Source organism: Mus caroli, unplaced genomic scaffold (assembly GCF_978045245.1).
Source record: "Mus caroli unplaced genomic scaffold, Mus_caroli_1 scaffold_9, whole genome shotgun sequence".
In the NCBI taxonomy this organism is placed as follows: Eukaryota; Metazoa; Chordata; class Mammalia; order Rodentia; family Muridae; genus Mus; species Mus caroli.
The window spans coordinates 59607013-59619601 of record NW_028227264.1 but is presented as its reverse complement, the minus strand read 5'-3'; the positions used below and the strand labels follow the sequence as shown (position 1 = coordinate 59619601).

Here is a 12589-nt window from a genome sequence, read left to right as displayed (position 1 = left end):
TTGTAGGACCTGGAGTCTGGGCTGTTCTGCAGGAGCCTGGCCTCTGGCTTCTCTTTCTATGGACAGGTCCACAGAGAAAGGAGGCCTACCTTGTCAAGACAGAGTAAAGGGGCTGGAGAGATAGCTCAGCGGTTAAGAGCACTGGCTGCTCTTCCGAAGGTCCTAAGTTCAATTCTCAGCAACCACATGATGGCTCACAACCATCTGTAATGGGATCCAATGCCCTCTTCTGGTGTGTCTGAGGACAGCGACAGTGTGCTCATATATAAAATAAATAAACCATTTAAGAAGAAGACAAAAGACAGTGTGGAGGTTTGGTTGCTAGAGCCTTAGTTCCAGCCTTGCTGTTCAGGAGCTTTGCTGCCCGTGGCATGGCTCTTAGATCTTATCAGGATGAAGAAATCATTTTACAGGTTTTTAGGTCAGGAGCATCTATGCCTAATGCCAGTACAACCGGTTCTTGTAAAAACTCAAATCAGGGGCTTGAAAGATGGCTCCAGGGGTTAAGAGCACTGACTGCTCTTCCAGAGGTCCTGAGTTCAATTCCTAGTAACCACATGATGGCTCACAGACAACTGTAATGGGATCCGATGCTCTCTTCTGGGGTGTCTGACAGCTACAGTGTACTCATACATAAATAAATAGATAAATAAATCTTTAACAAAAAACAAAAAAAACCCTCAAGTGATTCACACTCCCTTCACTTGCTTGGCTGAAGCAGTATGTAACACTGGGTTTCAGACCAGCTACACTGTGAGACTCTTCTCAAAACATGTTAAGCTCAGCTGGGTTTGAGAGAATCGCCAGCCTGTGGAGAGCCTCCATGCAGGGGTGGGTTCTGGGGGGGGGGGAGCGGCGGGAGGGGGATCTTCCTACTATAACAGGTTTTTCTTTTTTTTAATTTAATGTATATGACTACACTGTCACTGCCTTCAGACACACCAGAAGAGGGCATCGGATCCCATTACAATCACATGGTTGTGAGCCACCATGAGGCTGCTGGGAATTGAACTCAGGACCTCTGGAAGAGCAGCCAGTGCTCTTAATTGCTAAGCCATCATCTCTCCAGCCCCCTGTAAGGGGGTTCTTAAGGTGACGATAAACCCAGGTTAGGGTGCAGCGTCACAGCTGTGTGCTTTCCCTCTTCTGGTTACTGTCTTTCTCTGCTACTGTTTACCTACCCACTGTCTGCCAGGAAGGCAAGGCAGTTTCCTCTTGGCCCTGCTTGCAGTTGCAGAATACCAGACCTTTGCCTTGGGAGCAAATAATTATTGCAGGCCCATATTCAGATAGGACAGTTCTCAGAGGCAGCCCTCTGGAATGTCCAAGGCCTTCAGCCAAGCCATGGACTAGATCCAGAATCATTGTTAGGAACTGATACCCAGATAGCCCTGGCCAGGGCCTCACGGTGGTCCTGCAGCCAGCGTGGTGACCACAATCAGCACGGGTAAAGTGGTCACTTTGTGTCCTCATCCCCCACTTGACACAGGGCTGTGCCTTGCCACCAGGGAGCTTTGTTGTCCCAAGTTCACAAAACAGCCAACTGTAAACACTCCCACAAGCTGAAACCACAAATAACCATGGCCTTTGGCCCTGTCGTGCTGTGTAGGGACTGTAGGCACCTGCTTCCCAGTGCCCTGGGAGGCCACTTCCCTCCAGAACTTAAACTCTACAGTGGACCTGAGGCCTGGAAGTCAACACTTGGTAGAGGTGAGTAATCCCAGCATTTGAGAGTCAAGCAAGAGAGAATCTGAAGCCAGTCGGGACTAAAGAGAGAGATCCTGACTCAAAACCCAAGGCAGAACCCTGTGGTGACTGAGCCAATTTCTCTGCTCAGTGCTCCTGGGCTTAGCTTTCTCAATCCCAGGCTAGGCTGTAGCCAGCCCAGTCTCTGGACCAGTTTCACTGGCTTGGTTCAGCCAAGGCTGGAACAGAGTGGATGAGCATCCTAGGAAAGGGGAGAGAGGGTGTTTCCTGTGGACTTCAACTCCACCCCAAAGCAGCCCCCTCAACCTTGCCAAAAGAACAGAGGTACTCAGATGTCTCAGTGGTAGAACTTTCTACTGCAAGCCGAGCCTCCTGCTATGCCACGCAGAACCTGGAGTTAGAACACGGGTACCCGGGTCTAGCGGGCCTTAAAACTTTAAGGATTGAAAGACTCAGATGGGAGAAGGCCTAGAGGGCATGAAGCCCCATGGCCCTCCCTGTCATGCAGCTTTTTGTTTGAGACAGGGTCTTACTGTGTACCTCTGATTGTCCTAGAACTCTGATTGTCCTAGAGACCTGCTTGCCTCTGCCTCAACTGCTGGAATTAAGGGTGTGCTCCACTACACACCTGACTTTTTTCATGCTGGGGTTTAACTCAGGGTCCTACGTGTACTAAGCAAGTGTCTGCTACTGGGCCAATCATTCCCAAGCTCTCAGAGGCACTTCTCACATATGCATCAGGCTCTCCCAGTTTTTGTTTTACTAGGGATGCCAGGCAGTGAGTTCCCCACACCTCGCACAGCCTCTGCAAAAGCTAAGACCACAACCCCATCCCCTGCTGGATCAGAACTCAGGACCCTAGAAACACATTGTGAGACGGAGGTGAATTTGTCACTGACTTTTAATAGACTTGGGTTGTGTCTGCCAAGCAGACGTCTCAGGGCTCTGGCTTCTAAGGTCCACCATGGCCAGTCCCCTCTTGGACAAGTGCCCACCTCTCTGGTCAAAGGCACCAACTGTCCTTGGAGAACTGGACAGTGGCTTTATTGTTTAGGCAAGTCATTAGAGATCAGAGAGCCCCTGAACAAGGCCAGTATGTCACTGCCAGCCAGCCAGAAGGTTGTGGGTCTAGCCTACCACAGCTTGAGGCAGGGAGAACCAAATGGCTCATTTATAATCTAATAAAATATATACTAATCTTGAGGGAGGGACAGCAGGTCACAGACCACTTTTGAGAATACAAGAAAGTTACAGATGGCATCAAAAATAAATATATATATATATGTATATATACACCCCAGCCTTTGCACACAATTTCAAGCAGTTCATAAACCCTATTTCCAGGGAGCCCAGCGAGCCAGCCCCTGCAAGGCTTCCCCATCCTGCCTCGCCATGGTAGCCTCTCTGGCTTGGCAAGTCTAAGAGCACTGTATGCACAGGGGGCGGGGCTTTTCTCTTTAGCTCCAGCAGGCAGAACTCTGCTCCCTGGATAGACACAGTGGAGTCTCCTTGGAGTTCATCAGCATTGTGGAATGCAAGCCGATTTCAGCACTCCCCCTGGCTCTGTCAGAGGCACCCACACTCCTCCACAATCATGTCCTTGTGGTGTTCCAGGAGGACCCTGCCATTGTCCACATAAAGCATGCTCAGTGGCTTGGTCTTCACGGGGGCACAGCATGTGGAAGGAACCCGGTGGGGCTGGTATCGTTTCAGCAGGCTCTGAAAGGGAGGGACGAGGGAGGGTCAGTTTGTATTTGCTGGGGCAAAGGCAGAGTTACTATTTCTGGCTAAAGTGAAAAATTAGCTTCTGGTACAAAAATAGGAAATTATTTTCATAAATAAGTAGAATGCTGCCCATGCAACCAGCTCACGAACCCCCCCGCCCGCCCCCACGCCATGCCTGTGAAACATGTTACCAGCCTCGAAAAAGACAGGATTCCGCAAATAAGCAGCTTAATGTCAGAGCAATGAGCCAGATCGCGAAGACTTGCCTAGTCCACAAATTCTGAATGTCAGAGCTGGAGGAGCAGAGGTCTACTCTATTCCCTCCCCATCACTTAATTATGGGAACAGGGAAAAGCTGGGGATGCGGCTCAGTCCTTTGCCTAGCATGGGCAAGGTCCTGGATTTGATCCCTAGTACATGCCTGTGATCCCAGACGAGGGGTGTGAAGGCAAGAAGATCAGCAGTTCAAGGTGATCCTGAGCCATGTAATAAGACAGTCAGACAGACAGACAGACAGACACACACACACACAGAGGGAGGGAGGAAGAGAGAGAGGAGAGAGAACTAGAGAGAACACCCTCTCCCAAGGCTTGAACACACACACACACACACACACACACACACACCACACACCGTCTAGCAGCCAAGCATCATACCTGGATGTAGGCATGGTTGGTAGGATGAAACTCCTCCCCCACAGGGTTAGGACACTCGCCCTCACAGCGATAGGCATTGTACTGCTTGGGGTAGATGATCCAGGAGCCCCAGCCAATCAGGTTGAAGTCCACCTGGAACTTGACCCTCCTACACAGTTGGCTTCTGTCTGGCAAATGATGTCTTCGATGCCTTCTGCCCCATCCACTGCTCTCTACAGACAGCTGTCCCTCCTGGGCCCGCCAGGAACTCTCAGCTTCCCAAAGCAAAGTGGCTCCCCCTAGCTGCCTCTGCTCCTGAGGCCGGTTGGAGTAGAGCATGAGCACATTGGTGCTGGCAACAGGGACAGGTGGGGTGTGGGGCTGATGCCAACACTTTCTTGCTTGACTGGACACCTGCTTTTCCAGTGCTCTGGGGTCCTTTAGCCACTTGAAGAGTGGCTTGGTCACCTCCAGGACTGTGCTGCCTGAGGCAAACGTGACCTGAGAAGGAATGACAGTGAACGTCTCCATCCAAATGCGCTCCAGGCAGTCAGTGGGGTCCCGCTCTGGATCCCCCTTGGCCTGGTGGAAAATGTCAATGGTGAGTGGGCCCTCAGTGGGGATGTCCATAGGGCCCGGCAGCTGCAACCGGAGCTCCGCCCATACCAGATCCTCTTCTTGGCTCAAAAAGGAGAAGTCAAACGTGAAAGTCCAGTTCTGCCCGGTCACGTCCACATCTGGGGGGCGGGGGGAGAAAACATAGAAACAGTGTGAGAGAGAGTTCTGTTAACCACAGCTGGACAGGCTGCCTGCCCCCAACCTCTCACCCTCACCCACCCCATTGGCTTGCAATATTATTGAGTCCATCGGACTTATTTTGGCTTTTTGAAGTGGTTTCATACTAATTGAGGCAAAATTGGAACCTGCTATTTTTGTTTGTTTGTTTTTTCAAGACAGGGTTTCTCTGTGTAGCCCTGGCTGTCCTGAAACTCACTCTGTAGACCAGGCTGGCCTCGAACTCAGAAATCCACCTGCCTCTGCTTCCCAAGTGCTGGGATTAAAGGCATGTGCCACCACTGCCCGGTGGAACCTGCTATTATTTATGCTCAACTGGATACTCATCCTGGACCTCATCCTTCTGTCCCAGCCTCTCAGGAGCTGGGATAGACTATATATACTCAGATATATATATACACTCAGAAATAGTCCATTTTAGAGATGAAGGAAAATGGAGGTGTCGGAAGTACAAGGGCTTGTGTGTGAGACCTATCTTGAAAAGTAACCAAAGGGTGAGAGAATGTAGCTCAGTTGGGAGAGCACGTGCCTATAAGGCCCAAAGGCCTGGATTTGATCCCCAGCACTGCATAAACTATGGGTGTGGTGGAGCAAGCCTGCAATCTCTACCCTCCAGAGGTAGAATCAGAGGATCAAGTTCAAAGTCATCCTTAACTTCACTGAAAGTTCAAGATCAACCTGGGCTAGAAATTGGGTGGGCTGGGTGGCCAGGAGGAAGGAAGGAAGGAAGGAGAGAACTAGAGCGAGAAAGAGAGAGAGAGGGGCAGAGGGGGGGAGAGGAGAGAAGAGATTAGCGCTAGGAGTAAGCTTGAAATTGCTTGACTGCAAACCCCAAATCCCTCTTCTGGTCCCCCCCCCCTCTCTCTCTCTCTCTGGATTTTTTCTCTCTCTCTTTCTTGGGATTTTAAAATATATATATATATATTTTTTAAAAGATTTATTCATTATATATGTATATGAGTACACTGTTGCTGTCTTCAGACACACCAGAAGAGGGCATCAGATCCCATTACAGATGGTTGTGAGCCACCATCTGCTTGCTGGGAATTGAACTCAGGACCTCTGGAAGAGCAAGCATCCAGCACTCTTTTTTTTTTTTTTTTTTTTTTTTTTTTTTTTTTTTTTTGTGGTTTTTCGAGACAGGGTTTCTCTATGTAGCCCTGGCTGTCCTGGAACTCACTTTGTAGACCAGGCTGGCCTCGAACTCAGAAATCCACCTGCCTCTGCCTCCCGAGTGCTGGGATTAAAGGCGTGCGCCACCACACCTGGCACATCCAGTACTCTTAACCACTGAGCCATCTCTCCAGCCCTCTGGTCATCTCTTTATGACACCCTGGGCAAACCAGGTGTGGTGGCGCCCGCCTTTAATCCCAGCACTTGGGAGGCAGAGGCACAAACAATACAAGTGATCCTTCACTTTTTGCAAGCCTACTTTCCTCTCCTTTGCATTACAGTCACAAGTAGTGGTGTAGGCCTTTAATCCCAACACTTGGGATATGGAGAAACAGGAGGACCAGGAATTCATGGCCAGCTTTGGGGACATTTGTTATGTGAGACCAGAACAAACTACATGAGTCTATTTCATTAGAGATAAATAAGTAAGACCAACCAACAACAAAGCAAGGACTCCGATGGGTGTATTGAGCAGTCCTGGAGGTGGCAGTGATCAGGGTGCTCCAGCATGGCTCCTAGTTTTTTGGGGGTTTTTGTTTTGTTTTGTTTTTGTTTTTTGATTTGAAAGGCGTGCGCCATCACGCCCTGCTGGCTCCTAGTTTTTAACCACTTCCCAGAGTATCTTTGGGCTGAACTGAATTCAGCCTCTGGCAGCTTCTCTCCCCCCACCCCCAGTCCCCCCAAAACTCTGTCCCTCTGCCTGTCTCTAGCCGCCATTTCAATTAATTTCCACTTCCTTCCTCATTAGCGACATAAGGAGACAATAACCAGCCCTTTCGGAGACTTTCCCCAAACACCACTGACCCTGGGTGCTAGGTAGGATGCCCTCTTCTGCCCAGCAGCCTGTGAGCAATCTGAAACTTTTACCCTAAGTGTCTGCAAAAGGTCTCTCAGCGAGGAAGGTGTCCCTGCTCCGCAGTTAAAAGCAGCGTCCCCCATGACCTGAGGAGTCCCAGTTTGACATTGGCCCGGTGGTTTTCCTTCTCTGGGCTTCATATAGTTTGTGCTTCGATTAACTGAGATACTCAGAGAGATGCTTTGTCCAACACAACCAAAGTATCCAAAGGTTGGCTGTTTCAAGGGTCTCCTTGCCTGTGCCCAGAACTCATAATAAACTGTGGTAGCCAGGCACAACAAGACCCTGGGCTGAGAGCAGTGACCCCAGTGAGTACACTCACCAGTGACTGTGATGGCCAGTGAGAAGGCTGGGCAGGAAAAAACTACTTCCTCACTGGCCACTCCCAGGGTTTCCTGGGATAGAGGGTCCTCCCGATATAGCTCTAGCTCACTGAACAACCCATACTATAAATGTGAACAGGATGGGCATGCGGAAGGGGTTCAGGAACACCCTGACACACACACACACACACACACACACACACACACACACACACACCGTGTGCCGAGTGTGGATTTGGCAAGAATCATTAGCACATGTAGCCACCTCTAATTCTAAAGAGCTGCATGCATCTCAGGCCATTCGGCTGCCCCTCCCCTCAGCCCAGGAGGCAAGGGGCTATCATAAGGCCTTTGCCATTTTCGGCCTCCCATGTGCCATGGCTTTACATGAACTGCCTCTCTGCCCCCCCACACACACACACCCTGGTACTGCCATTTGCACCAGAGTATGCTGAACAAGTGGGCACAGACAGCTAACAGACCCCACTTCCGCTATGCAGGAGTAGATGAAGTACTGAGGGAGTGGCCTGGGATGCCACTCTCCTCTAGACCACATCCAGGTAAACCTTTTTTGCTGAAATGGAGGCCTCCGACACCGTTGGTGGAATAGTTAAAACGCTAAAGTTGGTTGGGTTTATTTAAACAAGCCAGGAGACAGTAGTCCCCTGACTTACAAAAGCAAATAAAAATCGAAGTGATGTTGCCGTGGGCTCAGGCGACTGCAAAACCGAATCTGATGGACCTCAATAGTTTCTCTGCATCCCAGATTGTCCCATCACCATACAAATCTTCCAGAACTTTCTAGAAGGGAAGTGAACTGGAAAGGTATGCTTTCCCGGCTTTACCTCTGTCCGACCCTATCCTGTTCCGTGGTCCCCAGATGACCCTTCAGGAGAGGGTCACCGGCAGTCACAGCCCAGACGCTGCAGGCAGGGACTAGGGACTCCGCCTCCAGGTCGTGAGGGCCGGCGGGCGGCGGGTCAGACCGGATTAGAAGATGTGGATTGCGTCCGGGTCCCGCGGAGGGCCGTCTGGCCCCAGAGGACAGAGGAGCGGGCTGGCCAAGCTGCCCAAGAGATGGGATGTTGATTGCTCCCAGGAAGGTAGTCCGAACTCCCTCTCCTGGGCACCCACCTGTCGGCCTACTCTGGTGAGCATCACTCATGAGGGTCGCTGGGCCAACTACACACACACACACACACACACACACACACACACACACACGAACACCTCGATCCAAGTAGGTTCCGAGCCTGTTGGTCACCCAGGACACCTGACACCGCCCAACCACGAGTGCTGCCTGAGTTCTGGACACCCGATCTCTAATTCCGGATCTTTGAGCCCTAGTTCCTGGTGTCATTTGCTGCAACCGGGATAAAACCAGTAACGACTTGTTTTATTTTACGCCCGGTTCAGGGCAGAGCGTTTCTGGGGGAGATGGGGCGTTGTCACCTAGTCCCTTCTATAAGTCTATCAAAAAGGTCTTAGGATTTCTAAACTACAGATGGGCAAACTGAGACTCGCAGGTGCTCAGTGGCGTGATCCGGCCCACGCCCTACCCTTTTTACCCTCTACCATTTGAGGTAGGACCCACCGGAAAGGCGGTGGCCCCTGGTTCCATTCCGACCGCGCCACTAGCGCTGTGCTCTGAGCCTGCCCACAGGTAAACAGTTAATCCCAGTCTCTGGACGATTCTTGATGCTCAGACCCCGCTGCAACCATCGCGCGCCTCCCGGCCGTGAGCCCTTGGGTGCTGGCGAGGCCAGGCTTGCAGCCTACCTTGCGCCTGGAGGCTGCGGATGATGTCCGCCCGAGGCAGCGGGTCTCGGTAGAGGCTCAACATGTACGCCAGAGGGGACGGTGACGAGGGCTGCCCCCGTGTCAACAGAGGCAAAGCGGCCGCGGTCGCGGCGCGCGGGTGGAGTAGGGCCCAACAGGCTTGAAGAAGAAGGATGCGAAGAGTGTGGGCACTCATGGTGGGCTGTTTGGACCCGCAAACAACACCAGGGTCCCTTATATCTGAGCCGCCGCCGCCCCGCCCCTCTCCCTCCCTCCCTCCGGAGAGGCTTATAACCTATAGGTTAAGAACCTATAACACCCCCTGGAGGGGCAGGGCAGGGGAGCCCCTGCTGGGGGGAGGTGTGATGTGCTGAGAAAGACTACAGAGAAATTGTGGCGGGGGTGGGGGGTGCATACAGAGTCTGAGTCTAAACCGCCCCCTCACCTTGCCCCTCCACCTCGGGAAGTCTCCCTGCTGAGACAGAGCGGGCTAGGGTCTGTTCCGAATGAAGCTTCGCTGAGCTATAGGTGTGTTGGAGCCCTGGCTGGCTTCAACCCCAGAACCATTCAATAATGACTTCCTTACTCTGCCTCTTCTGGGCCCCTTTCTTTCCAGTTCATCCAAAAACAGGTAGGGAGTGCTGGGCTAGGGGCCAGTCCTCTTTTCTGGGTAGCACCAGGCTGGCCTGGGCTACAGCCTTCATTGGCAAGGCCCCTGGGTAACTAGGGGGTATTGAGAATTTGGGAGAACAAAGATGAGCTCTAGCCCGGCATGGTGGCGCACGCCTTTAATCCCAGCACTCGGGAGGCAGAGACAGGTGAATTTCTGAGTTCGAGGTCAGCCTGGTCTACAGAGTGAGTTCCAGGACAGCCAGGGCTACACAGAGAAACCCTGTCTCGAAAAACAAAACAAAACAAACAAACAAAAAAAAAGATGAGCTCTAGGGACCTTGTCCTTGGTGACAAATGCCAGCTTCAAATACCAAAGTGCCCTCCTGGGGAGCAAGGGGAATAATTCCTGGAAGGTGAAGGCCCAGCTATAGGGAAACTTGGATCTTGGTGGTTTGAGGGTGACAGGTCCTTACCTGCTTGCTATGGGAGTTTTTGAAGGCTGAAAAGAAAAGCTGGACGTTTGCAGGCTGAATCTCCTGCCTGAGGGGCAGAGCCCTGGGGCATCTCAGTCACTCTCCAGACCTGCTGACTTTGTCTGCCCAAGACGGAATTAAATGCCTTTGGTTTTTCTCCAAGTAACTGTCCTCAGTCATATTTCTTGTTTGTGAGGAAATTCAATGTAACAAATATGCCATACGAGTAAGGCTTAGAGTAAGGGGTGGTCGTTCTTTCACGCTGTATAAATGATTGAGTTCTTAGGAAGGGAGCCATCGAGAAGAGAATTTGCAGGATGGAAAGATCCTAGCCTTTGTGTTTTCAAAAGGGAAGGCGGGATAGGAATTACCTTTAAAGAAATGTAAATTCCTGTCCCAAAGTCCGCCCCCATGTTTTCCTCCTCCATGGCTGGTTTTCCCTTAGTTACTCCCCACCCCCACCCTGCCCCCTTCAAGCCTCCAACTAGCACATTAGCAGCTGCCTAACATTTACTGAACACCTACTATGTGCTGGGTACTTTACCCACTTGGGCGCTCTCACAAGTTGGAGGGTGAGCAGGTGCTGGAAGCAGAGGGAGACACCCGGGGTCTGCAGACCTGCATGATCCTGTAGGAACTGCTCTAAACACTTGAAAGGAGCCTGAGGTTGCAGGCACCCTGACTATCCTGATGAACTACCAGTTGGCTTATCCTGCCCTCCCATTCAATACTGTAGTCTAGTCTTAAGCTCCCCACCCCGCCCCAAACAGGGTCTTGTGTAGCCCAGGCTAGCCTCGAACTCATTTTGTAGCTGAGGATGACCTCAGAATCAGATCGATCCTCTTGCCTCTACCTCCTACGTACTCATTATGTGTGCCCAGATTTCTGAGATATTGAGGCTTGAACCTGCGGACTCCTGGTGCTAAGTAAAAACAATAGGAATTGAGCCCCAGCCCCAGCCCCGCGCCCACAGTGCAGAGCACTTGTGTGGACTTGCCCAAGGATGCTGTCTCCTGAACTGTTTGTTAAGCCCCACAGTTCCCTCCAGACTTCAGAAGTGGAATTTGGAGAGAGGGAGTGGCTATCTACATATTCATCGAGCACCCCAGGGGTTCTTATCTGAAGGCTTTGGAAACCTGGGTGGGCCAAGTTACCTAGTAGGATGTGTCCCCAGTAAAACAGCTGGCAAGATCTCCTCCTCCCACTTAAAGCTGAAGTGCATGGGAGGCTCTGAACCCTGTTGAAAGAATTAAACAAACATCTGGATGCTTATAGTGTAGGGAACAAGGAGGTCCTGCCTTCTGCAGCAGACCTCTCCCCAGAGGCCAATGGCCCCTGGGTCCTAGCATGTACAACTCAGACAATTACAGCTTGCTAGGCATTGTGGGAAATGATTTTAATCCCAGCACTCTGAGAGACAGAGGCAGGAGGATCCCTCTGAGTTCAAGGCCAACCTGACCCCACGTAGCAAGTTCCATGGGTGAGTTGCAGGTGGCGTGCCAGGCCAGCGGGCTACATGGTGAGATCTGGACTAATAAAAACATGAACAGGGGCTGGTGAGATGGCTCAGTGGGTAAGAGCACCCGACTGCTCCTCCAAAGGTCCAGAGTTCAAATCCCAGCAACCACATGGTGGCTCACAACCATCCGCAATGAGACCTGGCGCCCTCTTCTGGAGTGTCTGAAGACAGCTACAGTGTACTTACATATAATAAATAAATAAATCTTTAAAAAAAAAAATGAACAGCAAGCATGACCGTGCAGAGTGATGCTGAAGAGATGGGGATTCTAAAACCTGGGGTTGCCAGCCTCTCACCTCCTGGGAGGTCTAGGTGACTAAGGGCAGACTTAACCCACCAAGATCTGAGAAGGAACAATAAAGGTGGTGTTACCTTCAGTACCGGATAGAAGCTTCTTTTTTTTTTTTTTAAATTTAATGTATGAATGCTCTACTGCATATACACCCCCCTGCCTGAAGAGGGCATCAGTTCCTCCTATAGATGGTTGTGAGCCACCATGTGGGTGCTGAAATTGAACTCAGGACCTCTGGAAGAACAGCCAGTGTTCTTAACTGCTGAGCCATCTCACCAGCCCTAGCAGATTCTTGAAATGAATGGTTGCTGGGTGTGGTGGCTCATGCCTTTAATCCCAGCACTCGGGAGGCAGAGGCAGGCGGATTTCTGAGTTTGAGGCCAGCCTGGTCTACAAAGTGAGTTCTAGGACAGCCAGGGCTATACAGAGAAACCCTGTCTCAGGAAAAAAAAAAATAAGAAAGAAAGAAAAAGAAAAAAGAAATGAATGGTTAAGCTTTCCGCATCCTGTGTCTCTTGCCTGGTGTGGCACATGGAAAGTGTAAGAACTGAAGTTAATGGTAATAACAGTGACTAATTATGGAGAGACACGCGCATCAGCCACTCTGCTGGAAGCTTCCATCCACTTCATCATCTACCCCATGTCCAAGACACCTGAAGTAGAGTGAATGCTTAGGAGAAGTGCTGTGCTGGGGGCCCAG

At 51.1% G+C, this 12589-nt stretch overlaps 1 protein-coding gene across 1 annotated transcript; it reads right to left on the bottom strand.

Moving 5' to 3' along the window:
- Window positions 1-3221: 3221 nt before the first annotated feature.
- Nodal (nodal growth differentiation factor) lies at window positions 3222-9189 on the bottom strand. The gene is made up of 3 exons (XM_021175111.2): window positions 8994-9189; window positions 4089-4804; window positions 3222-3426 (listed from the first exon to the last, which is right to left on the bottom strand). Exons 1-3 carry the CDS (start codon window positions 9187-9189, stop codon window positions 3274-3276), a joined length of 1065 nt encoding a protein of 354 aa, XP_021030770.1. The 3' UTR covers window positions 3222-3273.
- Between the last annotated feature and the right edge of the window lie 3400 nt (window positions 9190-12589).